The sequence below is a fragment of the Hyperolius riggenbachi genome, chromosome 8 (genome assembly GCF_040937935.1).
Source record: "Hyperolius riggenbachi isolate aHypRig1 chromosome 8, aHypRig1.pri, whole genome shotgun sequence".
NCBI classification, from domain to species: Eukaryota; Metazoa; Chordata; class Amphibia; order Anura; family Hyperoliidae; genus Hyperolius; species Hyperolius riggenbachi.
Genome location: NC_090653.1, coordinates 131,972,822 through 132,000,805, shown reverse-complemented (window position 1 = coordinate 132,000,805; position 27,984 = coordinate 131,972,822). Strand labels below are relative to the sequence as shown.

Genomic DNA, 27,984 nt, shown 5'->3' with positions numbered 1-27,984 from the left:
AGTTTAGCAGCAAACTTTGTGAAAACTAATATTTTTGACAGTCTCAAAACTTTTGGCCAGGACTGTGGATACTGTAGCGGTGGATAAAGTGGTGGATCAAGTGGTGGTTTTTCTCCAATCCAATCTACAACAAGTCTCCTATTTTGCTTTGCAAAAAGTTTCACAAATTCATCCATGTTCAAGTTATTTGTTATGGACTTCTCATGGGCCAAGATCACCAAATGCTGCATTCTTTTGTGTGACATGGTGCGACGATAGGGGGTTAGAACCCTTGACAATGTGGAGAAGGAATGCTCACAGGCTGCTGAAGATACTCCAATTACCAGGGCTGTTGCATACAATTTATGTAATTCAGGGAAAGCTTCCTTGTACTCTTGCAGGTGTTTACACACAGATGACAGGTCTGCTTCATTCGGAATTTTTTTGAACATCTGTTTTGCCACAAGGATTTGATTTTTCAGATTTGCATTGTTGTCTGCCACTGTGCCAGCCAGCATAGCTAGAGGCTGCAACTGAGTTGAATCTAAAAATGAACTAGATTTGGGTGCAAGACAAGATATGGCTTTCATCAGGTCAACATTCCTCTGTGAAAATCGTGTCTCCATTTCAGAAATGGCCCTGTCAAGGATGTTGAGCAGAGATCTTTTCAGAGACCGATGGGGATTGAGGGTAGGATTATCAGAATCTGTATGGCCCACAGTTGAGCGCACAACACTTTGACTGAGGTGTTTGCTCATTGTTCTTCTTCTTTTTGGAAGATGTGAATCATCTCCTGCAGCCGCCTCAGGTAACTCTGCCCAATGCTCATTTTTACGATTTACGAATGTTTTTTAGGGACTCCAGTGCTGCACAAACAACCTCAGAAGCACTGCACATATCCACAGACTGAGACTGTAGAATTGCATTTGCTGGCTTTAAGACACCCAGCACCTGCACTAGAAACTCTCCAGTCTCAAAAAAGTAATGCCTCCTAATTTTGACATAGCAGACCCGATGCCTCAGTACACAGGTCAACTGCAGCATCATCATCCTCTGTCATCTCCGATAGGATACTGAAAATATGGTCTCGCTTTTCAACACTGCACCTTGTCACCTCATAGTGGCTTGTCCATCGTATTTCAAGCAGCCTTCTAAGATGAGGTGCATCATATTTTTCAGTCACATGGTGGTGCTGAAAAAACTTGTACAGTGAACTAGAGATCAAAAAAATCTTTTTGCACATGGTTCACTCTGCATGGCATGCACAACTACTAGGTGCAGTTAGTGGTTGTAGCAGTGGATATAAGGAACATATCTAGATAACTTATTTTGGAGCAGAGCTTGTACATCCCCTTTTGCCCTACTCATCACAGAAGCCCCATCATAACACTGGCTAAGTATGTTGTCAGCACTGTAACCAGCATCAGAAAGGTGTGTTAATATCTCAGTGGTGATGTACTCTGCATCAAGTTGATGCATGTCAAGCAACCCAATAAGATGTTCCTCTGGCATAGAATTGCTGACAAATCGAATCATCACAGACACATTTTCCACATTGCACTTGTCCCTGGTCCCATCACTTTTGAGGCAGAACCCTGCAGAATCAGCATTTTCATATTTTTTTCTGACCTCTTTGAGCACCATGTCTGCCAGTGTTTGAATAATTTGAATAATTTCATTTTGGATATCCTTAGATGTGTATATCCTTAGCAATGCTTGCTAGCTTCTCGTCCTTCTCTAAGGTATACTCCATTAATTTCAAAAAGAGACCTGAAGCAATGTCATCATTACCTGCTTCATCCAGCCGCAAGGTTTCTACAGTTCCACGGAGCCCCAATTCATTCACACAGAGAAACTTAACAGCACTGGCCACACTCTTAACATAGTAATGATTTTTTTCAATTTTGTGTTTTGCCAACCAACATGGAGTCAACAGTTCCCCCTGTGGCCTCTCTACTTTTGTGCTGAGTCCATAATTGAAGCATGCACATGATTGCGGCTGGACGCATGCCTCTGTAGCCCCTTGTCTCGATCAAGGGCTGTTTTCCAGTTGTTAAAACCAGTTAAAGTAAAAACATCCCTCTCATTAACAACGCTGCCATATTTCTGACAGGGGAAACAAAAGCAGGCATCTCGCTCAACAGAGTATTCCAGCCATGGGTGTGTGCGGTACCAGACAGGATTGAATGATCTTAATGTTGTACCAAATGCACGCTTTGGGTAGCTACCCAGTACTGGCTGAGATGGTGCATTGATATTTAAGTCACTGGGCATTTGCTGAAACTGAGCAGGCTGCTTTGGGACAGCACATGTGGAGGGAGGACCAGAAGAAGCAGTGCTTGCTGATGCTGAAGTAGTAGTAGTTGCTGTGACTGTCCCTGTTCTACTAGCAGCGGTATCATTGCTACTATTATTAGTAGTACAGGGAGCAGCAGTACTACTCTTTTTATAAGATCTGAAAAATGGATGCATTGCCGAAGTAACTTTCTTTTTGTGAGTTGCTGAAAGCTGGCTTTGTAGATTATTGCAGGATTTCTCTCAGGTGTAACACAGAAATATTTTCCTTCAAATGCTAATATGCTGCTATTGCGTTTTGTTTTTTTTTAGCACAAATACAGTGCTGCACACTGCAGATTGAAAAAATGTTCTCAGGTGGAACACAGAAATATTTTGATCTGATAGGTGTTAGTGACAGGGGGTGATTGTCAGCACACACGCAAACGCAATTATCTAATTGATTAATTTGCTAACTGGCACAGCACACTGCCACAGACAGTGTCTGGTGAGGCGGGTGGCAGATAGCAGATGACGGGCGGACAATGCCTGAAGCAAGTTATTCAGAAGTTACAGCACGTCTGCTCTCTCCGAGAGGAGTCTCAGGACGCAATTATCTGATTAATTTGCTAACTGGCACAGCACACTGCCACAGACAGTGGTGAGGGGGTGGCAGATGGCAGGTAGCAGATGACGGGCGCCAGGGCGGACAATGCCTGAAGGCAGCAAGTTATTCTCTCGGAGAGAGCAGACGTGCTCTTGTGTGGAGTCTCAGCTCTGACGCAGGCACAGTGGTGGGAGCGGGACCTTAAGAGGCCGCCCTGCATAGAGGAGTCGACTCTCTCAGAGGAGAATTCCTCTTTCTCTGAGAGTCTACTCCTCCTCTATGCGGGGCGGCTCTTAATGTGGCCAGACTCTCCACTGCCTTCTTCTCAGCAGAGACTCGTCTCGAAGAGCCGCCCGAGGAAGAAGCGGGCATGTGACTAATCACATGACCGCTCTGCGCTCCACGACACAGAACAGTAAGCAGCCGCAGCTGCAGAGCGAGAGCGGCTCTGATTTGAGGGGGCAACGAGTCTGTACGAGGGGGCTCTGCCCCCTCTCGCCCCCCCCCCCCCCCCCCTAAAGCTGGCCCTGCTGGATATTCTTTACAGTTTGTTTAAATAAAATTAATGTACACCTTTAGTGGTAAAATGGTTATGTACCTCAGTAGCTGGAGGCCTCTAGATTGTTCAGAGGCTTTTCAGACCCTTCTGCAGCCCACCATTCTTGACTCAGGGTCTCGCTATAGTGATTTGACTCGGTACAAGTCGAATAGCTTTCTTCTGGTTGCTCCTGGCCATGGTCCAGCACATCCGGACTTGGCATGTGCGAGTAAGATCTGCACATGCTCGGAAGAACAAAAGGCTTGAGCAAAAAGCCATCCTGAAGCTTTTATTCTAGTAGGCATGCGCTGTCCTTGTGTATGCCTAATCCAGATGTGCTCGTCCATGACCAGGAGTACAGCCAGATGAAGAAGAGGGGCCCTGTGCTGAAATCTTTTTAATTTTTTGATGTTAGGTGTCTGTAAACCTCTTCCATAGTGTTGTACATAGAAACAGGATAACACATACAATACAAATAGTACACTTCAACAAATAAGATATAAATAGATCTTACAACTTGGTTTCAACCATATGAGCAAAAAGAAAACTTTCAGTGAGCCCCATGTAAAACTTTAAACCGTATGTTCTATATCAACAGATTCCTTAATTTTATTACTTTAACTAACTACATCTCATATTTTAGTGAGATTATGCAGTAAATACAGAATAGATCTTAACTTGATATGGCCTTAAAAAATAAAATCTCCAAGTAGGTAATGTTTGCTTTGCAGACGGCTGAAAATACAAACAAGATGCCATTCCCATATAAAGTGTTAAAAGCACTTGACCCAGAAATCTACAGGAACGTGGAGTTTGATGTTTGGCTAGACAGTCGAAAAGGTAGGCTTGCAATTAAAATGACTGCAGACCAGTCTATTCTCTTTTTTGCTTTACCACATTTTGTTTTTAATGTGTAAATGACTCTGCCCCTCCCCTTTTTTTTTTTTTTTTCTTTTTTTTCTACTTTTGACATTTCATTACCCACTGTATATTGTGTCCCTTGGTACACCTGAATTCCTGGCATTGGCAGGAAAGGCCCTATAACAGAACTACAGAAACTATAAATGTTTGCTTGCACCTTTCCGGTTCACACGGACGGCAGGCGGCGTTGGGGCGGCCAGGAAGTCGCGTCGTCCTGTGACGTCCCGTTCGGTGGCGGCGGTACAGAGATCGTCGCGATCGGCGTTTCTCGTCCCCGCAGGGGGACATGAAGACGCGCCGGCTAGCCGTCCCTAGACGTTGCATGCGGCTTCTAGGGACGGCCGAAACGATGCGTTAAATCGGGATCAGAACGCCGCGTTTATGCAATCGACGGTAATCGACGGTAACCGCGCAATGCTAAACGCTCCTATTCACTTGAATGGGAGAGTTTAGCCGATGGGTCCCGAACGCTTGACGGTAGACGCCGCCAAGCGTCCGTGTGAACCGGCCCGATCACTTTTTTTTTCTTTGCTTGTTTTTTTTTTTGTTTTAATTCGGTTAATAACGTTTTCATATTTCCCCAGAACTTCAGAAAACTGAATACATGGTGTTTGCTGGAAGGCAATATTGTTTGGGAGACAAATGTCAGGTTGGTAAAATACACAAATTGATCTTTCATTCTTACTATGAATTTTAGTACACTTCTGTTATACGCTTTATTGTTCAGGTACGCCTAGAGCCTACTGGACGATTCTACAATGCCCACATTCAGGAAGTTGGACATGACAGCAACTCTGTAACAGTATTTATTGAAGAGCTTGCAGAGAAGTAAGTTTGCTTGGCATAGGCTTGCGCGTGTGTGTGATCCAGGATGTGTATTTATATTAATACATCATTTAGAAACTAACTGCACATGCATTAAAAACCACAACAGTTATTGATGGGAGAATATAAAATATTTTAACACTTCTAACTGCAAAGATTAGACTCAGTAGATACTGGTCTTTTGTTTTACATGTTCTAGATAGTGTATCAGATGGTTATTCCTACAACTATCCCAATTTGTGTACTGGGGGAGTTTGATGGAAGTGTGTGAGTATGTCAATCTAGCTATTCTTTGGTCATTGTTTATAGCTAGAAAATTAATCTTGCAATGTTGGAAAAATTACTCCCCACCCTGGCTATGTGGATAGTACAGATAAAATGCCTCCTTAAAACCTGAGAAGGTAATCTATACTCATAGAGGCTCTACTGGAAAGTTTGGGAAGATTTTGGGGTAATTTGCTATCTCAACACTATTATGTAGACCTACATTTGATTACAGATCATATTCTCTCAAATATTGGTGGGGTGGATGGTGTCGGTGCTGAGTAATGGGTTGGATTTCTTTAGCCATGCAATTGTGTAGCCTGTTGGAAATGTTCCTGTGTATGTCCATAAATGTTTGATTTACACAGTTTTCGATCTCTATGCATCTCCAGCATTTTCATTATGTTCTATGGAAGATGTAGAACTGTATATATTTTTTTATTCTTTGACTGATTTACGTATTTTTACTTGTTTCTTCAATAAACAGTTTTGACCTTTAAAAATGCAGTGCATAATGATGCCGCAACCTGTTATACAGCAACACTATCACTGCACTGTTAACGTGACATGGACGGTATACTGCAGTGTAGTAAGCCATGTTACAAAATGGCCGTTTCACCGCACCGCTGTGAATGAGGCCATACAGTAGCTTATATGAAATGGGTAGGAAGCTAGGGGCATCATCCGTTAGCTTAGTTTCTAGCTTTTCCCATCTCTGTAGTTTTTATCCTGCCATAGGACAGGAGCATTTAGAGCTCTTTAATGTAAATAAGGGGATGGAATAGTGGATGAGCATAAAATAAATCTTGTGGTAATTGGCTGCATCATTGATTTGATTTTAATTAAGTTTCAATAGTTATCTTTTTCATGAGCTGTGCTGCTGATTGATTTTTTTTTTTTTTTGGATTTGTGACCCTGGAGGGCATCAGGGACTCATCAGCTATAGCACCCTTCATCTCCATTGGAGTGCTTGGTCTAACGGCTTGTGATTCCTATATGCATGGAAAATAACTGAAAACAAGTATCACCCCAAAAAGCCTAATTTGTGGTTAAAAAACAAGATACAGTAAAACCCCATTATCCAGCAGCAACAGGGATTGGCTGATGCTGGGTAAGTGTAGTTTCTGGTCGCTTCAGAGTCAGTGCTAAAAATAGGCCTAACTAAAAAAAGTCCTATAGTCCACACTGTATACTTACCATTAGGGATGGCCCTGCCTAGGAGAACTCATGGAGAAGAATGTGATCAATTTGGTCAGCTGATAGATTTGTAAGGTTCTGATTTGCTGTGATGACTTCCTGGTTTAACGCATGATCATGACCAGCAAATTAGAACTATACAAATTTATCAGCTTCTCAAACTGATCACATGCTTCTCCAGGAGTTCTCCTAGAAAGGGCCATCCCTACTTACCATAAACTCTGTATTACTGTTGAAATACAGTAATTAAAAAACAATAAGGACAAAGGACAGACTTCACATAATGTAACAAGCATATGAGAGATAATGGCCCTGGAGACTTGGGCGCAGGATTCCTCCGGTATATGGCTGATCCTGCTCCTGCACAAGTCCCGGCCGTATTAAATACTATTCTCCCTCCAGGCCGCCATGGATAGTGGGGAATGAAATAATTCGGCAATTGCTGGAAACCGAATTATGTTTTAAGTAACTTCAGCGCCTTCTTCTGACGGCGCTGAAGTTACTCCCTGTGCCTGCTATAGCCGTAATTCCTATTATGGCCTACGGTGGCATCCGGCTGTGCCCAAATCTCCAGCACTGCGTCTAAATCTCCTGCGCTGGTTTCAGGGGGTTCGTGTAACAGAGGGTTATTACTGTATATAGCCGTGTAAAATTAGATGTATGCATCCTGCAAGGCCAGAGGTTTTTTCTGTTTGCTTGAGACTTGTGGTTAACTGAGTTCTGGATAAATGGGGTTTTACTGTATAAATCATTTACATATGATCAGTAGTGATAAAGTTGGCGAATGAATGGGAGGAGCACTGACGGGGGGAAAATTGCTTCTGTCCCTGAGGTGAAAACCTCTGCGGGCTAAAGTGTTTGAAGCATTGTGGTCATTCTACAAATGCTTGTGTGTAATGCTGGGCATACACGGCACGATAATGCGCCGGTATCGAGCCAGCGGCTCGATGCCGGCGCGTCCCCGCTAATCCGCACTCATCCATGCGTGCCTTATCAGCCGCTCTATTCCCCGCCATTGTCCGCCAGCGGGGATCGAGCGGGGTCATCGGACCTGCTGAATATTATCAGCTCCCGGCATCAGCTGCTCGATACATGGTACAGAAACATACCGTGTATCCCCAGCATAATAATCAGCAGTGGCCAATGATATGCTAATAACTTAGAGTTGAATTTGTTCATTTTATTGAGCTTAGAATTGGAGCAGTCAAGTGCAGCAACTGATTATTTGCTTAGTATTCGCATGAAATGTGTGTCAATAAAATGATTGGCATCTCATTGGCCATCTCTAATTTGTATAAGTAAAAAAAAAAAAAACCCTCAAAGAATCACCAATTTAAACAGCAAATCTCATTATTAAAGTTGTATCAGAATATAGTTTTACAGTAAAAATAAAACCATTTAAAGGACAACTTAAGTGAAAAGAATATAGAGGCTGCCATATTTTTTTTTCCTTTTAAACACAATACCAGTTGCCTAGCAGCCCTGCTGATCTATTTGGCTGCAGTAGTGTCTAATCCTATCAGAATTAAGCATGTGGCTAATCTTGTCTGATCTGCCAATGTCAGAAACACCTGATCTTGCTGCATAGTTCAGGGTCTGTGGCTAAAAGTATTAGAGGCAGAGGATCATCAGGATAACCAGTAACTGGAACTGCTTAAAAGGAAATAAACATGGCAGCCTCCATATTCCACTCCCTTCAGTTATCTTTTTAAAGTGAATCTGTAGCCTTTTTAAAAAAAAAAAAAAAAAAAAAAAAAAAATGCCACCTAAGGAGAGGGAAGGTTCTGGGTCCTATAATAGAGCCTTCCCGTTCTCCTGGCGGTCTCCTCATTCCCCCGCAGGCTGCTCTGTTTGAATCTCCCACCGCTGCGCCAATTAGTCATGGACTTCTAATGGGGAGCCTGTGGAGGAACTGGCAGGAACACTGAAGGCTCTATAGGACCCAGAGCCTTCCCTATCCTTAGGTGAGTATCTAAACAATGTTCTACCTTGGAGAACAATGGAAAACTTGATGTAACCACTTGCAAGTAAATCCCCACTGTTCTGAACCCCTCAATTAGCCAGATCATAGATCATCAAATGGTAGTGTACATTATAGTTCAATGCTCCTGTTCTGCCTTCCTATATCAAAGTGAGTAACTATCATGAGCAACATTCTGCATGAGTCACAAATATGCATATTAGAGGTCAATAGATGTACAACTGCTGCCTGTAAAGGCATCAACAAATAAAGTAGCATGGTACTGTAGCTGAAAAAATGCACTTTTATGGTGACTGGTGGGGGTGGGCAGAGCCTGACGGTCAATTTGCAGTTACCCGCTTCCATAGAGGGTAACCGCGAAATGACTGTCAGGCTCTGCCCACCCCCAACATTGACCGCATTATCTGTACCTGGCTATATGTACAGCTACAGTGCCATGCTCCTTTATTTATGGTTACAGATGTAGAGAGAAAAAAATTGGCACTAGATGTACCTGCCAGCCTATGGTGGGGTCCTGGTGAACAACACACTGTGCCTCCGGGTAAAACATTCCCCATGCACCTGGCAGCCTATGGTGGGGTCCTGGTGAACACACTGTGCCTCCGGGTAAAACGTTCCACATAAAACAGAAGAAAGGCAAGTTCCGGGCAGCAGATGCGTTACAAATGTCACCACTTTATTTCATCCCACAAAACAGATACAAAACACGGCTGGTCTGACAGCTATTTCGCAAAAAAACTTGCTTCCTCAGGGATCTGAGGAAGCGAGTTTTTTTGTGAAACCGCTGTCAGACCAGCCATGTTTTGTATCTGGTGGGATGAAATAAACTCCTCTATTTATGCATTGGATCTTTCTTTAAGTATGCATGTAACTGTAGCACTACTACAGCTGCATGTCCAGCCTGCAAGCGCCTAGTGCCAGACTTCATTGATTTCCTGAAATACTGCTAAAGACTATGGCAGGCTAGTGCTCACAAAAAGTAACTGATCTACACATACTGGCCTCAATTCACTATGCAGGTTAGACTAGTCTACTGATGGTTTAGTCAGTTGCATCAAAGGGAAATTCACTATTACCAAATGTTTTAGACCGGTTTTTAGACCTGGTCTAAACCATTTGGTAATTAAGTGGGTAAAGCAGGGTAAATGATCAAAAGATGCAATTTACTAACAAGTAGCTGACCTCCTTCTCTTTTGAGCTTTCCTCTGCATACAAATAAACTCCTGCATAATTAATTCAAAAGGTTCCATCCTCACATCTAATCTAAAATCTCACAGAATTACTTTACCAACAGAAATCAGCTGGTCTAATCTCTGTCAGAAAAAGTGGGCGTAGTTGATCCTTGTTTGCCTTTGTGAATTGTGTAATTACTGAATGTTAGACCAAGTCTAAAAACCAGTCTAAAACATTACACCAAACCATCAGTAGACTAAAAAACATCTGTAGACTAGTCTAACCTGCTTAATGAATTGAAGCCACTGTGTCAGATGTCCTGGAGTGGTGCTGGAGTAGTGTGTGATGCATTCTATACGACCCGCCTACCCACCTGGTCGATGGCAGCGAGACCTACGCAAGCTCAACCCTGGCGTCCTTGCTGACTCCCTCCATGGCCTCTCCTCAACTCTCCCCACCCTAACGTGTCCTAATCTTGCTGCAGCTCAGTATCACCAAACTCATCAGCCCTAGAGAAAGCTGCTCCACCAATTTTCCGCCGCAACTGACCCCCTAACCCCCAGCCCTGGCGCACAACCCATACTCGAAACCTCCAGAGGGAAACAAGTGCCACTGAATGAAAATGGAGGAAAACGCGACTAAACCAGGATTTCCTACAGTACAAGACTAACCTGCTGCAGTTCCACACTGCCCTTGCTAATGCGAAGCAGGAATACTTTACCAAGCTCATCGGAGCACAATCTTCCAATCCCTGGCGTCTTTTTGGCACCTTCAACACCCTGCTTAAACCCCCCCCTCCCACCTTCTGTTTCCTCCCTCTCTGCCACAGATTTAGCCACCCACTTCACCAACAAAATAGTCTCCATCGGTCAGGCAATATCCAATCTTCAATCTTTACCTCCCACCCGCTCACGACCAACTCCTTCTCCACCCTATCCTCCCCTCACCTCCTTCACTCCTACTACCACTGAGGAAGTCCACCACCTACTGCAGACTTCCCATACCACTACCTCCCCCCTTGACCCTATCCCTTCTGATCTACTTCAGCCTCACTTCACGGATCTGGCCCAGTCCTCACTCCACAGGCACCTTCCCATCAGACTTCAAGCAGGCCACAGTACTGCCCCTCTCAAGCCCGCTTTCTGGGTGTCACCCTGGACTCCGCACTCTCCTTCACTCCCCACATCCAAAACCTCACAAAGCCCTGCAACTTCCACCTTCGTAACATCTGTAAGATTCGCCCTTTCCTGACCTCTGCCACCACCAAACTCCTCATCCATGCCCTCATAATTTCCCGCCTCAACTACTGTAATGCCCTTCTATCTGGTCTCCCTATGACCCGAACAGCCCCACTGCAGTCAATTATGAATGCGGCAGCCAGAATTATCCACTCCCATTGCTCCACCAGGGCGGCTCCCCTCCGTGAATCTCTCCACTGGCTTCCTATCCAGTCCAGAATCGGATTCAAGATATTGTCTGACCTACAAATCCGTCCACAAAACCTGCCAACCTACATTTCTGATCTTACTCAGAGATGCACACCAAGCCACTCACCCCGCTCCTCCAATGAACTTTGCTTGACCATCCCCCGCATCACCCAGTCCCATGTACGCCTCCAAGACTTCTCAAGAGCCGCTCCAACACTATGGAACTCCCTACCTCCACCCATTAGGGCAGCCGCCTCCTTCAACACCTTCAAGAAGGCCCTCAAAACTCACCTTTTCGCTCTGGCCTACCACACCTCACAATTGCTCTAAATCCACAACTGAACTCTTGTCCCCTACCTCTCGTGTCCCTACCTCTCCTTCTAGATTGTAAGCCTTTGGGCAGGGTCCTCCTCCTTTTGTGTCCTACCTGATCATGCACCTCCATTACTGTGCACCCATGCTATGCATTGGAGTGAACCTAACTTGCCTAATCTCCATGCTCCCCTCCAGTGACTGACTAAGCATTACCTTGTACTCCCACTGTGCTGTGTGATCTGGTTTTCTTGTATTCCTGTATTGTCATATTGCGGTTTGTCACCCCTAAATATTGTCTGTAACCTAAATTAATGTCCAGCACTGCGTAATATGGATAATGATGATAATAATAATAATAATAATAGAACCATATGAATCTCTTCAGTTGCACTTTGAGGAAAACTAGATGAGAACTGTTCTGTAATGTTTGAATGAATCCTGTCGAGTTAACTATTCTTTTTTTATCAATTCACAGGCATATTGTCCCACTTGCCAATTTAAAACCTGTAACCCAGGTGATCCCAGTCCCTGCATGGAATTCATCTACTAATCGAAAGGGTGGCGGCTATCAGAAAATTGCAGCAGGTTACAACAATGACCTTGGTGTGTGGGGGTTAATTTATTTTTCCTCTTTGAATCATGCAGTAGACCTATGAATAGTGCAGTAAATATGCTCACACCCCTAATTATGGAAGGGCAGTATGTCTTCAAATTAACTCAAAATACAAAAACGTCTAATGCTGGGCAATACATGATTAGATAGTTCTTGTCAATCGAGCCGCTGATGGCTCGATTGATAAAGATCCAACCTGTCCGATCACCGCGGCTGATCGATACCGCGCTCGATCCCCGTGGGCGGACAATAGAAAAAGAGCACTGATAAGAAACGCCCGCGGGGACAAGCAGGAATCGATACGAGCGGTGACGCGCCGGCATCGAGCCGCTGGCTCGATACCGGCGCATAAACCAACCATGTATGCCCAGCATAAGGCTGGATTCACAGTGGATAGTTGCATAATGCATGTTAGGAGTGTGAACTGCAATGGAAACTGGACAATTATGGTTACCCTGCACTGCAACCTGAGTACTGTAAACTAGCTCTTAGGCCTGGAACCCACTAGCAGTATGTTACTAAGCCATTTCTAAGTGCTTGTAATTTGAAAAGCTCTTGGTAATGTAATGTGATGGGTGTGATCCCACTTGAGCGATGATTTTATAAAAATCACCCATAGCATTGCATTAGCAAGAGCTTTTCAAATCACTAGCACTTAGAAAAGGCTGCTAGTGGGTTTGAGCCCTTAGAGCTAGTTCACAGTTCACAGTGCATCAGTTGCATTGCAGAATAATTATGTATGTTCACTCACTGCCCATACAATTTCATGGGCCTGTTCACATCTTAGTATGGTAACTGATCACGTTCTGCATGCATACTTTCGGTTAGTGTCAAGGTTGGACTATGCAGGCCACCCAAACAAGAACCTGTACTGTCTGCAACTAGTACAGAATGCTGCTCCCAGATTACTAACAAACCAGCCACTGTCACATTACACCGATTCTTCACTCACTGCACTGGCTACCCGTAAAATGGAGAATAATCTTCACGATTTGACTATTGACATTAAAATCCCTACACAATTGATTCCCTGGATACATGAAGGACTTGCTGAAACTGGACCACACCCCTCACAACCTCAGATCAGCAGGATCCATAGACTTTGTCACTCCCAGAGTGCGCCTCAACCTTTGGAGCCAGTGCTTTCTGTCATACTGCCCTTACCCTTTTGAATTCCCTACCACACCCAGTAAAGACTGCTTCATCCCTGGAGCAATTCATATCCAGACAGAAAAGCCATCTGTTTAGCCTGGCATTTGCTGACTTATAGAATTTTCCCTCTCTACCATAATTTACCAATCAACCAATTACTGGTGTAGACCACGCTTTTGCACCCTCAGTTCTGTGGGAGAAAAGTGCTTTACAAATGTTGTTTGTTATTGTATGTCCAGTCTGCATTGCAGTTCACTTTCATTATAATGTGTGCGTTATGCAAACGACCACTGTGAATCCAGCCTTAGTGAGGACTTTGTACTTAATCAGCCTTATTTTACATAAATACTACCTGAACTTTATATCCTTTATAATAATCATCATGTCTTTCTGCATCCCATCCCTCACTTCCTGTGTGTGCCCCGTGTTTTGTGCTACTGCGCATGTGCAGGGAGGGAGGAGAGACACTGAAAGCTGAGGGAGGACTGGGCCAGAAGGGCCGTATGCGCCGCTGTGGTGACAGACCGAGCCCGTTTTTAAACTGGCTAAGGTCACTAGTAACTTAATAAATAAGATTTTACATTTGCTTATCCTTACCTGCAACACTGTAGAAGTACAGTAGCTGTGTTCAGAAAAAAGTATTGTATAATTGTATATCCACTAGCGAATAGTCATCTGTAATGTCAACTGCTTTTCACAACCTTCTTATGTAAGGCCTGAGTACTTGTTAAAATTCCAGCAGCCACTAAAGTTCTGAACGGGATTTCCTGCTTACTCTGATCGCCGGAGGCGATCGGAGTGGGTGGAGGGATTCCGCCGCTCAGCGGCTATCATGTAGCGAGCCCTGGGCTTGCTACATGATTTGATAAAATAAAAAAAAAAGTGCTGCGCTGCCCCCTTGCCGGCGGTAATTAGACCGGCAAGGAGGTTAACAGGAAGAGCCAAGGTTTGAACCCAGGTCTATGTCAGAGGCAGAGCCCTGAACCATTTCACTATCCAGCCATTAGTGTCACTGGAAATACGAAGACCTACTTATGTGTCACTGGAAATACAATGAGTATCAGACTGCAAAAATATACATAGTTTTCTTTGTGGTTGCACTTTGATAACTGCTAAGCAACATAATATTTTTTTTTTTTTTCTTTTGTACTTTCTAGAAATGGATCTAAAATCTCGAAAGAGACTCTACAAAAAAGTACGTGGTAAAGAGGTCTGTATAAACTGTTTAAACCATAATGTTGACGATCTGAAACTACATGCATGGCTTTTACCCCATCTGATTGTTTACCCCATTTACGCTATAGGCTGCAGCAAATATAACCTCATATGAACACTTTCAGAATCTTCAGTCTCCACGTCGCCAAGGCCGAGGATTTGCCATTCCAAAGTAGGCTTTATTGAAATCCCTTAATATATCCTTCATTTGATGCAGTAATGTTTTCTGGATCCAAATATGGAACAGTACATTTGGTTACGTCCAGTGCAGAGCTCTTGGCAGAGATCTTAGTTAACGTGTTTTCTTTGCATAAACAAGTTATTTTAGTTTTTAGGGAGCCTGATGTGAGGAATGTAGAGGCTGACCCATTTCCTTTTAAGCCACAGGTGTCCACGCCATTTTATATGGCCCTAATGTCCATTATTGTAAGCAGTGATATTGCTTCTGATTGAAATATTGTCCATTTGATTTGGGGTGCAGCAATAACCTATGGGACACCCCCAATTAAAATTTGCATGGTGCCCCCTCCTTGGACCCAAATCCCCAACACCCCCATTAACTGGTAAAACGCATACCTAAACACCTTCAAACCCCCACCCCCTGACACCATCCACCCACATAGCAGAATAGCAGAGTAGTGCAGCACAGTAGTGAAATATTTACCTGCTTCAGTGAGGGTTTTTCTCTCACCAGTATATACGTTCTGGCAGTCTGCTCTGTACTGTCACATGACCCAGGAGCCAGAGGTATGCAGCATAGTGTCGGGAAGATCACAGGAGACCCAAAGCAACACTGGAGCAAGTAAATAATATTGTACCACTGTGCTACTCTGCAGAAGGGGGAGGAGCAGGCCCACCACTGTCACTATAGTAACGCCACTTGGTTTGAGACTGTTGAATGTTTAATCCTAATAATTTGGTTCATGACTTAAGGTGGCCACACGCCATACAATATATTTTTTTTTTTTTGTTTAATTTTGATTAAATTCAAGCATTCTGATCCAACTTTCTGATTGATCAGAATCTTCGAGGTACCACACGCGTATTTTCTAGATTGCCACAATTTTGGGATAAGATCGTAAACTCCCCCAAAAAATTGGTTGGTTACAAAAATCAAGAGAAAAAGTTTATGCACTGAATAGTTGCATACAATTTTTTTAAATTTTTTTTGGGTTGAATACAATTTCACAATCTATCACACATCATACAATTCTTGATAAAATTGGTCTGAATTTTCCAATATGTCCAAACTCAAAAAATCGAAAAAAAACAGGAAATTTGGTCAGATTTTTTGATCAAAAACAAAAGCGTTTAATTTTGGGGGGGCAACCAATTGTATTTATCGAATTGGTGTGAAATTGGATCTTTAAATTGCATGGTGTGTGGCCACCTTTAGACTGTTTTAGATTGCGGCCCCTTATGTGAGTTTGACACCCCTATTTTAAGCCCATGAGAATTGCCCGGCTGTCCTGCCTCTATTTTTAGCCGTGGACCCTAATCATTAAGCATGCAGATTAGGGGATTCTGAGTGAAATCAGACTAGATTGGCCACATTCTATTTTCAGGTGTGTGATTCAGACACTACTGAAGCCAAAAATATCAGCGATATCTAAAAAAAAAAAAAAAAAAAAAAAAATGCGTATGACTGACTCCATATTCCTCTCACCTCAGTTTCCCTTGAAAATGAACCCTAGGTGAGTGTAATATGGATGCTGCCATATTTATTTCCTTTTAAACGATGCCAGTTGCCTGGCAGTCCTAATGATTCTGTGCTTCTATACTTTTAGCCATAGACACTGAACAAGCATATGTAGATCAGGTTCTCAGACTCGGGTTTTACTAGATTAGCCATATGCTTGCTCCGGGGTTTTGATTCAAGACCCTACGTATGCCACAGGATCAACAGAATTGCCAGGCAATTGGCATTACAAGGAAATATAGCAGCCTCTATCACTCCCCTCCAGGTTCCCTTTAATGTAAACACAACATTTACAAAAGAAGTGATGCCATCTACAAAGGCATAAGATAAAAATGCTCTTAAATGTAATACATTACATATATATTCATATTTTAAACCAGCTTTACTGAAAATTAAAAAAACATTGGCTACTGTATACAAACTGTGTATAAAAATATACAAATGGGCTCTAAGTGCAAGACTATACAATAACTATACTATACATAATGCTGGGGCGATTTCAAGAGTCACTATTGAGAAAATGCAGATTAAACTAAACATCCTTGGTTGGACATACACAGAAGCAGATGAACATTGGTGCCAATATATTTTGGGTGGAAAAACGTTGACGCTTCCCAATGGGAGGCCTTGGGAGTTGTCACATTTTGTAAACTGTGGTACGATGCTGGTGGTGTCTTCTGACATGCCCCTGTGGGGCTTTTTATTTCGGGAAGACTAAACGTGATTTAAGATCACGCATGTCGGAACACATCACCAGCATCACCAGTAAAAACACTCCTACTGTTCCTACGCCAGTTGATCGACATTTTAAATCGGTACATGGTGGTAGCCCGTCGGGCGTTCGATTTGTCGGCCTGGATCGTATCCATCGGACGATCCGTGGTGGTAATGGTGATCGTCTGCTGCTCCAAAGAGAATCCAGGTGGATCTTTGACCTACGGCCACGGAGCCACCTGGGTTGAATGAGAATAACAGCTATTCTCCCTTTTTGCCCATTTAGTGGACGTTTGATCGTGCACCATATCTTTTTGTATGGGCTTTCGCTGCTCTCTGCACCTTTGGCGCCTCTTCCCCTGCAACTTGCTGGTGTGTGCTAGTGCAGCATCCCTATATGTTCTCCGAGTGCTCCACACTTTAGGGTGGCTATGTGTTACATTATGCACATCACCTGTCCTCCTGCTCAGCGGCTCCCGCAGTCAGTGTCTTCCTGCCGGCGCCCCCCTTCCTGTCCTCCCAGTCTGCGCTCAGTGCGGTCGCCCGGCCCGCACGGTGGAAAAAACGGCCCTGGTTACATAACATTAAGGAAATATTGATTTTCCTCTCCAAATTTGGATTAGACTATGTGCTTACAGTCTCTTGTAAGGCACTAACTGGGATCTACATTAACATATATATAATTTTTGAGCATATGGTCCTTTGATGGACTCTTTAACATTTATTTCTCTCATTTAATAGTGAATTGTCTTGCCGTTGGGGCTGGAGTCTGCCTTTCCGCTCCCTGCATTAGGCTGGCTGGGCCTCTTAGTCCCACGCCTCCCTCCGGACATCTTGCACCCTCCTTTGCGGAGGTGTGGTTTACGTGAGTGGATGTGTGGCTCTGCGCTCCATTGAGTAGGATTGTGACTGTGTGGCCGCACCTGTCGGCATCTGCTGCACCCCCCCCCCGGCTCCTAAGTGGATGATGCCTTGTGATACTCTCCCTCCCTCAGCTGAGGGATTGGGCCATGGTGGGAGGGCGCTGCATGTGCCGATTGGCGGGCACTCATATTCAGTTTTGAGTACCATGAGTGAGGTCATTCTGCCACTCCCCTTTGAAAAAGCCGAAAGTCCGGCGAAACATGTCAGGACAGTGTGGTCTGTAGTCCTGAGGCTGGTCACACTCGCCGACCACCGCAGCTGCAACAATCCTCCTGGCTGGACATCTCACATTCTCATGCCCCTGTAGACAAGACTTCTGTCCCTTCAGGACTTTCCAGCATCTATTCCAACACCAGGGTTACAGACTCCGTCGCAGACCATGGAGGCAAGTTATATGGAGCAATGGACATGCTAACTGGAGCCGACGGGACATCACAAACCTGGTACTGTATGCACTGTTTCATTGCTTATCTGGAACATGCTTATGCTCATCCACTGCTCATATTTTACTGCTTAGTGTCTGTCGCTCCTGCTTATGTGTTCACGAACTCTGCTCTGTGCTTTGCTGCTGCTACTCCTTATAAAGGGATTTGCAGGACTTTAAGTCAAACTGTATGCCATAGACTTGCTGCTTAGGAGTGTCTGTCACTGCAGGACATTGCTGGACATTGTTTTTCACTTTAAGGAGAACCACAATACTCACCTAGCTTGCTTTTCCATCCTATGCTTGCTCTTCATAGCTGCTATGCTTTGCTAGCTATTGCCCTGTACCAAGTGACTTCTTTCCACTGAGATTGGAGTATAGTCAAATGTGACTGACCTTTATATAATCTTGGGAACTGTGCATACAAATTTTGCATATTTGAACAGAACGAGGAACTGTCTTGGGTATGAGAATTATCCTTAAAGGAATACTATCGATACCCAAGAGTTCTAAAATGACAATGTACAAATAATGTCTAAGTAGCTGTGTAAACATTTTCCTTCTTTTCATGTTAAATATCAGAGGCAGAAGCTGTAATTTATTGAGGGTAGGATTTAGCTATATTGGGACAAATCAATTGCAGAAGGGGTGTCTGCTTCAATGCACAGCCAGAGTTGCATATCAGACTACAGAAAGCAAATATCAAACATATCAAACTCTGAAAGCAAAAACAGTATGAAAAGCTGTGACAATTAGTTACATTTCCTGTGCTCTCTTCAGACACGTCAGTCAGAAACACAGGATACAGGAGCTGCAGCTGTTGGGAGCTCTCTTCTCTGTCACACACAGAGCTACACATAGAGTTAACTGATCAAGTGTGAGGGGAATTTCCCCTCTCCTCATGGCTCAGTCAGCCGTCAGTTTTGGCGTCAGTAAACTTTGAATGTATTTTGCTAACAGTAAACAAAGAAGTTGCTACTAAAATGTATACACCAGTACTTAGCAGGACTTCCCAAACAATTCCTGTATCAATTGAAAAAAATATGTGAATCGATCGTATTCCTTTAAAGAGACACTGAAGCGAAAAAAAATATATGATATAATGAATTGGTTGTGTACTATGAATAATTACTAGAAGATTAGCAGCAAAGAAAATATTCTCATATTTTTATTTTCAGGTATATAGTGTTTTTTCTAACATTGCATCACTCTATAATATGTCCAGATTACACAACTCAGCATTCAAAATGAGTCTTTCAGAGCAGTCTGTGAAGTAATAAACTCTCCTCTGCTAGAGGAAAAGTAAACAGTTCAATTACAGTTGAGATAATAAAAGTCAGATAACAGCCCTCTCCACGACCAAGTTGGTCGGAGAGCTTAATAGCTTTTTTGCATAGAGATAACAACTGGAGTTTCTCAACTCTTCCTGCACTGGAAACAATTAGACTGATGTATCTGATCTTAATGTTTTTTTTCTTAGCTGTACTACACATACAAATCATAATATCATCATTTTTTTTCGCTTCAGTGTCTCTTTAAGCAACTGTTTGAGATGCATCTCTTTAGTATAATTGGCCAGTAGGAGGTACTAAAGCAGGTGTGAATGCTGATGTGCATATGCAGTGTGAATTGGTGATGTGCTGATGGGCATTGGATGATTTATAAAATGTGTGTTTTTTGATATTGATGATTAATAAGAAATGTTTTATATATATTTCCCAGAACGTCTCAGGACAGCAACCCTGAGACTTGTCTCCTCCCATAATTCACTGGACAGGAAGCTAGATAAGAATTTGCATAATAGATTAGATAGGGATTAGACAGGTATATACAACATAGTTCCCGCTTACCCCATCAGTTGTTATCCTGTCCAGCAGGATGCTAGGTGTGGGGATATGGCTGGCCACCCATGCTAGTTGCAGGAGCCGCTGCTTGTGTGATCTCCCTGGCTGCGCAGGCTAGTTGTCCTCGCGCGGGATCACGCTGCACGCTGTAGCCTTCCCCAGGATGCGGAAGTTCGTACGGATTCCGGAGGTCCCGCCCGCGCATCACGTGATTGGCACCCACGTGACCAGAAGCCGGAAGCAGGAAGTCTCCTGGCCCGGCGTGCGCTCCAGTGCAGCGTTTAGCACGGATTCCTCCGGACAGCGGACGTGCAGGCTGCAGTAACCACTTGGAAAGCTGTGGAATCTTCTGGACTGGTAGGATCTCTGGTGATAGCCAGGGATAATGTTATTATGCTGTGGGCAGGTACATTCTACTTAACTAACTTAGTCACTCTTTACAGTGTCTGTGACTATGGAGGCTGCCTCTGGCTCTTCCTCCCAGGGCTCTGTGGAGTCAAGCTCCGTACCCTCTCTGGTATGCATCATTGTGGTTCCTTGATTCATATTGGCTAATTATTGAGGGTTATCAGGCTGATTGGGGTTTTTTCTTTGTGTTTTATTTTAGCCTAAAACCCGGAAGATGGACACTAAGTCTGATAAAGAACTCCCTAACAAGCCTGATAAAACTGACACTGATAAATCTAAAGGCTCTGAAGCTAAAGCATCTCATAAGCCTTCTAAGAAATGTGCAGTTTGCAAGGGTCATTTGTCTTCATCCTCATCTAAAATGTTATGTCAGTCTTGTACAGATAAAGTGGTCAGAGATGAATCTCCTTCTATGTTTAAAGATTTAAAAGGATGGATTAGAGCAGAAATCTCCTCAGCAGTAGAGACTATGAAAAGCTCAGCTACCTCTCCAGTAAGGGCAGGTTTGACAGTCCTACCGGGACCCTCGGGTTCTGTGGCTACTAAACAGCCGGATCGGGCTCCTGAAGGTACCCCTCCGACTAAGAAGAGGAAATTAGATGTTGTGCTTTCAGAGGAATCAGAAAGATCCGAGGGAGAAATGGAAATTTCCTCTTTTGATGAAATACCTTCTGAAACAGATAATGTGGAAGAAAAGAGTAGTAAATGCCATAGGTTTGCTTTCTCCACTGACTTTATGAAAGAACTGTTAGAGGCCATGCACATGGCAATGGGAATTGCTACAGAAAAGAAAACATTAACACCCCTAGATCAAATGTATGAGACTTTATCCGAACCTCAGATGTCCTTTATTCCTGTGCATAATAGTCTTAAGGACATCATTAAAAGAGAATGGGACAATCCTGAAAAGAGAGCCTTTTGGCCTAAGTTTTTGGCCAAGAGATACCCATATAGCGCAGAAGATCAAAAGTTTTGGGGGACCTCACCTAAACTTGACCCTTACCTATCTAAAGTGTCCAGAAGGTGAGATCTGCAATTTGAAGATTTCGGTTGCCTAAAAGATCCAATTGACAGGAAAATGGATAACATCTTAAGAAGGGCATGGGAGGCAGTTTCTTTAAACTTCAAGCCTTCGGTAGCATCTACTGCAGTGGCTAGATCCCTAAAGTTATGGATAATGGAAGTCCAATCACAGATTGCGTCAGGCATCCCTAGAGAGGAAATATTGAATGCCTTCCCTAAGATCCTACATGCCACTAATTATCTGGCGGATGCAGCAGATGACTCAGTACGTCTAACGGCTAGAACAACAGCTCTGGTAAATTCTGCTAGGAGAGGTGTGTGGGTAAAGACCTGGCAGGGTGATACCTCTTCCAAGTCTAAACTATGCGGAATTCCTTGTGAAGGCAATCTCTTGTTTGGAACAAAGTTGGAAGAGACTTTGGAAAGATCTGCAGATAAAAAGAAAAATTTTCCCGTTAAGCGGAGAAATTTTCGTTTCAATCGTTCCTTTCGTCCTTCAGGAAAACAAGAAACAGAAAATAGGAATATCCAGAAGAAGTGGGTACCAAATAGAACGCAGCGGCCAAGAGGAAATCCCTCTTACTCCAATCCAAACCCTCCAACAAAACAATGACGCCAGGATACCGGTGGGCGGCAGACTAGCCCATTTCTTCGAAAGATGGCAGGAGACATTCCAGAACAATTGGTTGTTAAACATAATCTTACAGGGATACAAAATAGAATTTATCAAGCGCCCACCGACACAGTTCTTTGTGACTCCCTGTCCAAGCAGTCCAGACCAGGCACAGGCATTACTAAACGAAGTAAACTCTCTACTAGAAAAGAGTCATCAGACAAGTCCCAAGATGCCAGGAATGTCTAGGATTTTACTCTCCAGTGTTCCTGATAAAGAAGCCTCAAGGGAACTACAGGTTTATCCTGAATCTGAAGAAATTAAACAAGGCAGTCCGTTACAGGAAATTCCGAATGGACAACATTCGCTCAGTGATAAATCTGCTACAAGAGGGCTGTTGGTTAACCTCTCTAGACCTCAAAGACGCTTACCTACATCTGCCAATTCACCTAGAATCACAGCAATTCCTGAGGTTCGCAGTGGTTCTACACGGAGAGGTAAGACACTTTCAATTTAGTGCCCTCCCCTTTGGTTTATCTTCAGCCCCATGGCTATTTACCAAAGTTATGGCAGAAGTTTTAGCTGTCCTGAGACTAGACTCTATCCAGATTATGGCCTACCTGGACGATTTACTTCTTTGGGGTCCCTCTGTCCACTCAGTAAATCTCCAAACAGAGTTCACACTTGATTTTCTTCAGTCCCTTGGGTGGGTGATTAACTGGGAGAAATCCTCTTTAAAACCTCAGCAGAGTATGGAGTTCCTGGGCTTTGTGATCTGTACTGGCAATAAAACACTTGTTTTGCCTTCCAGGAAATCTACTGTTTTACTAAATTCTGTTCTTTCTTTTCAGAGAATGAAGATCATTTCTCTAAGAAAAGCTATGGCGCTACTGGGCTTATTAACAGCATCGTTTCCTGCAGTACAATGGGGTCAACTTCATTCGAGAGTACTTCAAAGCTGGATTTTATCCAAATGGGACAAGAGGTTATCTTCCCTAGACAAGAAGTTTCAGATTCCTTGGAGTGTCAAGCACTCTCTTCTTTGGTGGCTGGAGGCAAATCATCTCTCCAGAGGAAATCTTTGGGACTTTCCAACCCAGACTGTAATAACTACAGACGCAAGCTCCGGGGGTTGGGGAGCACATCTGAATACTCTTCTTGCTCAAGGTCAATGTTCTGCACATCTTCACAAACTATCTTCAAACAGCAGGGAGTTGCAAGCTGTATGGGAAGCACTTCAGGCATTCCAGACTCAGATTCACCAATCCCATGTGACTATTCGTACGGACAACAGTACAGTAGTGGCCTACCTGAACCGGCAGGGGGGTACGAAGAGCAGAGTCTTAAGGTCCCAAGCATCAAGGTTTCTTCATTGGGCAGAAAAGAGTCTACTTTCCTTAAAAGCAGTACATCTGAAAGGGACGCTCAACTATCTAGCAGATTATTTAAGCAGATGGAACCTCTCTCAAGACGAATGGAGCCTAAACGATCAAATATTTCAAGAAATATCGAATCTCTGGGGGGCTCCACAAGTAGATCTGTTTGCAAGACGAATCAATACGAAATGCCCTCTATTTTGTTCCCTGTGCCCACAGGACAATCCATGGGAAGTGGATGCATTCTCAATCAGCTGGAGCCAGCACAAGATGTACGCCTTTCCCCCTCTACATCTCATCTCGAGGGTTTTGAACAAGATATGGCGAGACCAAGCACAAGTCATTCTGGTTGTTCCTTTCTGGCCCAAGAGACCTTGGTTTGCTCCACTTCAGCGCTTAGCCTCAGACCATCTGATCCTTCCATATCGACAGGATCTACTGACCCAGGGCCCAGCGTTTCATCCCAATCCGACTCTTCTTCGGCTTTCGGCATGGAGCCTGAATGGAGGATATTAAAGAGCAAGGGTTTCTCTAATAGATTATCAGAAACACTCATTCAGAGTAGGAAAAAAGTTACACGCCAGATATATCATAAGGCTTGGAAAACATATCTCTCCTGGTGTTTGAAGAATGAGGTGGACACATCACACTCAAATTCGGTGCTGGAGTTTCTACAATGTGGATTTCAAAAGGGTCTTAGCATCAGCACATTAAAAGTACAAGTATCGGCTCTGAGTGTTTACCTGGAGAGAAGATTAGCGGAGAAAGAATATGTGGTCAGATTTTTTAGAGCAACAAGGAGGCTTCGACCAGTTGTCCAGTCAAAGACTCCGTCATGGGACCTAAATACGGTGTTGCAAGCTCTATGTGAATCGCCCTTTGAGCCTATTTCTGATATATCTGATAAGCTATTGACACTAAAGACTTCTTTTTTGTTAGCAATAACAACTGCCAGAAGAATAGGAGAACTACAGGCTCTTTCGATAAATGAACCTTATTGTGTTATCAGTGAAGATAGGATTACGCTACGGCTAGATATATCCTTTCTTCCTAAAGTATCTTCCAAGTTTCACAGATCTCAGATTTTTTTACCATCTTTTTGTAACAACCCATCTAATCAAAAAGAAAATAAGTTGCATTCTTTAGATGTCAGAAGATGTATAATCGAATATCTTCAGGGGTCCAAGTCATTGCGAAAATCTAATGCTTTACTGGTACTATTCGCAGGTAAATTTAGAGGCAAACAAGCATCTAGGCCAACAATTGCCAGATGGATTAAACAGGCAATTGCTTTATCCTACTTTCATCAGGGGAAGCAGCTTGTTTCTACAATCAGAGCACATTCGACGAGAGCTGTCTCGACTTCCTGGGCAGAGAGGGCAGGAGCCACTATCGAGCAAATATGTAAGGCAGCCACCTGGTCAAGTCACAATACATTTGTCAAACATTATAAACTGGATGTATTGTCAAATTCTGATCTATGTTTTGGCAGAAAAGTATTGCAAGCTGTAGTCCCCCCCCTAAATTGATCTTGTATATCATCTCAGGGTTGCTATCCTGAGACGTTCTGGGAAAGACAAAAATTACTTACGGTAATGTCTTTTCCAGAAGACGAAAGGACAGCACCCTTACTACCCACCCGGATTTTGTCTTATTAAAATTTATTTTGAAGCATCATTCTGTGTGGAGTCTTTTTTTTTTTTACAACTGATGGGGTAAGCGGGAACTATGTTGTATATACCTGTCTAATCCCTATCTAATCTATTATGCAAATTCTTATCTAGCTTCCTGTCCAGTGAATTATGGGAGGAGACAAGTCTCAGGGTTGCTGTCCTTTCGTCTTCTGGAAAAGACATTACCGTAAGTAATTTTTGTCTTTTAGTAACTACTCTTGTCTAGAGTTGGGCCGAACCTCCGATTTTAGGTTCGCGAACAGGGTTCGTGAACTTTCGCGGAAGGTTCGGTTCGCGTTAAAGTTCGCGAACCGCAATAGACTTCAATGGGGATGCGAACTTTGAAAAAAAAAATTATGCTGGCCACAAAAGTGATGGAAAAGATGTTTCAAGGGGTCTAACACCTGGAGGGGGCATGGCGGAGTGGGATACACGGCAAAAGTCCCCGGGAAAAATCTGGATTTGACGCAAAGCAGCGTTTTAAGGGCAGAAATCATATTGAATGCTAAATGACAGGCCTAAAGTGCTTTAAAACATCTTGCATGTGTATACATCAATCAGGTAGTGTAATTAAGGTACTGCTTCACACTGACACACCAAACTGTTCACTGAACAGAACAGGTATACAGTGGCGGGTTCACTGAACAGAACAGGTATACAGTGGCGGGTTCACTGAACAGTACAGGTATGCAGTGGCAGGTTCACTGAACAGGTATGCAGTGGCGGGTTCACTGAACAGGTATGCAGTGGTGGGTTCACTGAACAGGTATGCAGTGGTGGGTTCACTGAACAGGTATGCAGTGGTGGGTTCACTGAACAGGTATGCAGTGGTGGGTTCACTGAACAGGTATGCAGTGGTGGGTTCACTGAACAGGTATGCAGTGGTGGGTTCACTGAACAGGTATGCAGTGGTGGGTTCACTGAACAGGTATGCAGTGGTGGGTTCACTGAACAGGTATGCAGTGGTGGGTTCACTGAACAGGTATGCAGTGGTGGGTTCACTGAACAGGTATGCAGTGGTGGGTTCACTGAACAGGTATGCAGTGGTGGGTTCACTGAACAGGTATGCAGTGGTGGGTTCACTGAACAGGTATGCAGTGGTGGGTTCACTGAACAGGTATGCAGTGGTGGGTTCACTGAACAGGTATGCAGTGGTGGGTTCACTGAACAGGTATGCAGTGGTGGGTTCACTGAACAGGTATGCAGTGGTGGGTTCACTGAACAGGTATGCAGTGGTGGGTTCACTGAACAGGTATGCAGTGGTGGGTTCACTGAACAGGTATGCAGTGGTGGGTTCACTGAACAGGTATGCAGTGGTGGGTTCACTGAACAGGTATGCAGTGGTGGGTTCACTGAACAGGTATGCAGTGGTGGGTTCACTGAACAGGTATGCAGTGGTGGGTTCACTGAACAGGTATGCAGTGGTGGGTTCACTGAACAGGTATGCAGTGGTGGGTTCACTGAACAGGTATGCAGTGGTGGGTTCACTGAACAGGTATGCAGTGGTGGGTTCACTGAACAGGTATGCAGTGGTGGGTTCACTGAACAGGTATGCAGTGGTGGGTTCACTGAACAGGTATGCAGTGGTGGGTTCACTGAACAGGTATGCAGTGGTGGGTTCACTGAACAGGTATGCAGTGGTGGGTTCACTGAACAGGTATGCAGTGGTGGGTTCACTGAACAGGTATGCAGTGGTGGGTTCACTGAACAGGTATGCAGTGGTGGGTTCACTGAACAGGTATGCAGTGGTGGGTTCACTGAACAGGTATGCAGTGGTGGGTTCACTGAACAGGTATGCAGTGGTGGGTTCACTGAACAGGTATGCAGTGGTGGGTTCACTGAACAGGTATGCAGTGGTGGGTTCACTGAACAGGTATGCAGTGGTGGGTTCACTGAACAGGTATGCAGTGGTGGGTTCACTGAACAGGTATGCAGTGGTGGGTTCACTGAACAGGTATGCAGTGGTGGGTTCACTGAACAGGTATGCAGTGGTGGGTTCACTGAACAGGTATGCAGTGGTGGGTTCACTGAACAGGTGCGCAGTGGTGGGTTCACTGAACAGGTATGCAGCCAGGGACAAGCTAAGCCTAACTAATCTTTCCCTATGAGAGAGAGTGTGCAGCAGCTCGCCCTACTCTCACTAATGCAGGCACACGAGTGACTGTAATGGTCGCCGCTGCCTGCCTTTTAGTAGGGGGGGGAGTGGCTCCAGGGGCTAGTGTAGCCTAATTGGCTACACTGGGCCTGCTGAATGTGATGTAGAGGGTCAAAGTTGACCCTCATGGTGCATTATGGGGCGAACCGAGCTTCCGCAAAAGTTCGCCTGCGGGACGCGAACCACGGAAGTTCGCATGGAACCGTTCGCAGGCGAACCGTTCGGCCCAACTCTACTCTTGTCGTGTGGAGTATATGCCCTGCTTTAGTACCTCCTACTTGTTGTATACCGAACCACACATTCCCCTTTATTCATTTTATGGTGATGCCTCCCTACATATTCCCCTTAGTGCAATACATGGTAAAGCACCAGCAATGTGTATGCAGCTGCTCTAGATTAGAACCTGGCTTTAACAGCAACTTGTAAAACTGCTTTAGGCCAGGGTCACATTTAGCAGAATTGCATGTGTTTTCTACTATGTGCTGTGGGGAAAATGCATGCAATTCTGCTAAATTTGACTCTGGCTTTAAAGAAAATCCCCAAATTGTAGCCTCATGAGACAGAAATTTCCTATAAGGAGCTCAATACGTAACTGGGTAATAACCACCGTTGTACTCTGGAGCACACCTTTTTCAAATTAACCACTTAAC

The 27,984-nt window shown here is 44.0% G+C and overlaps 1 protein-coding gene across 1 annotated transcript in view; it reads left to right on the top strand.

The window, feature by feature from the left end:
• The window catches only part of ALG13 (ALG13 UDP-N-acetylglucosaminyltransferase subunit), a 211,349-nt gene that overhangs the window by 117,290 nt on the left and 66,075 nt on the right, over window positions 1-27,984 (top strand). The window contains exons 16-21 of the mRNA XM_068247910.1: window positions 4,130-4,238; window positions 4,904-4,968; window positions 5,047-5,147; window positions 11,977-12,104; window positions 14,424-14,476; window positions 14,571-14,653. Of these exons, the coding sequence (XP_068104011.1) occupies window positions 4,130-4,238; window positions 4,904-4,968; window positions 5,047-5,147; window positions 11,977-12,104; window positions 14,424-14,476; window positions 14,571-14,653 (539 nt within the window). The remainder of the gene's footprint in view (window positions 1-4,129; window positions 4,239-4,903; window positions 4,969-5,046; window positions 5,148-11,976; window positions 12,105-14,423; window positions 14,477-14,570; window positions 14,654-27,984) is intronic.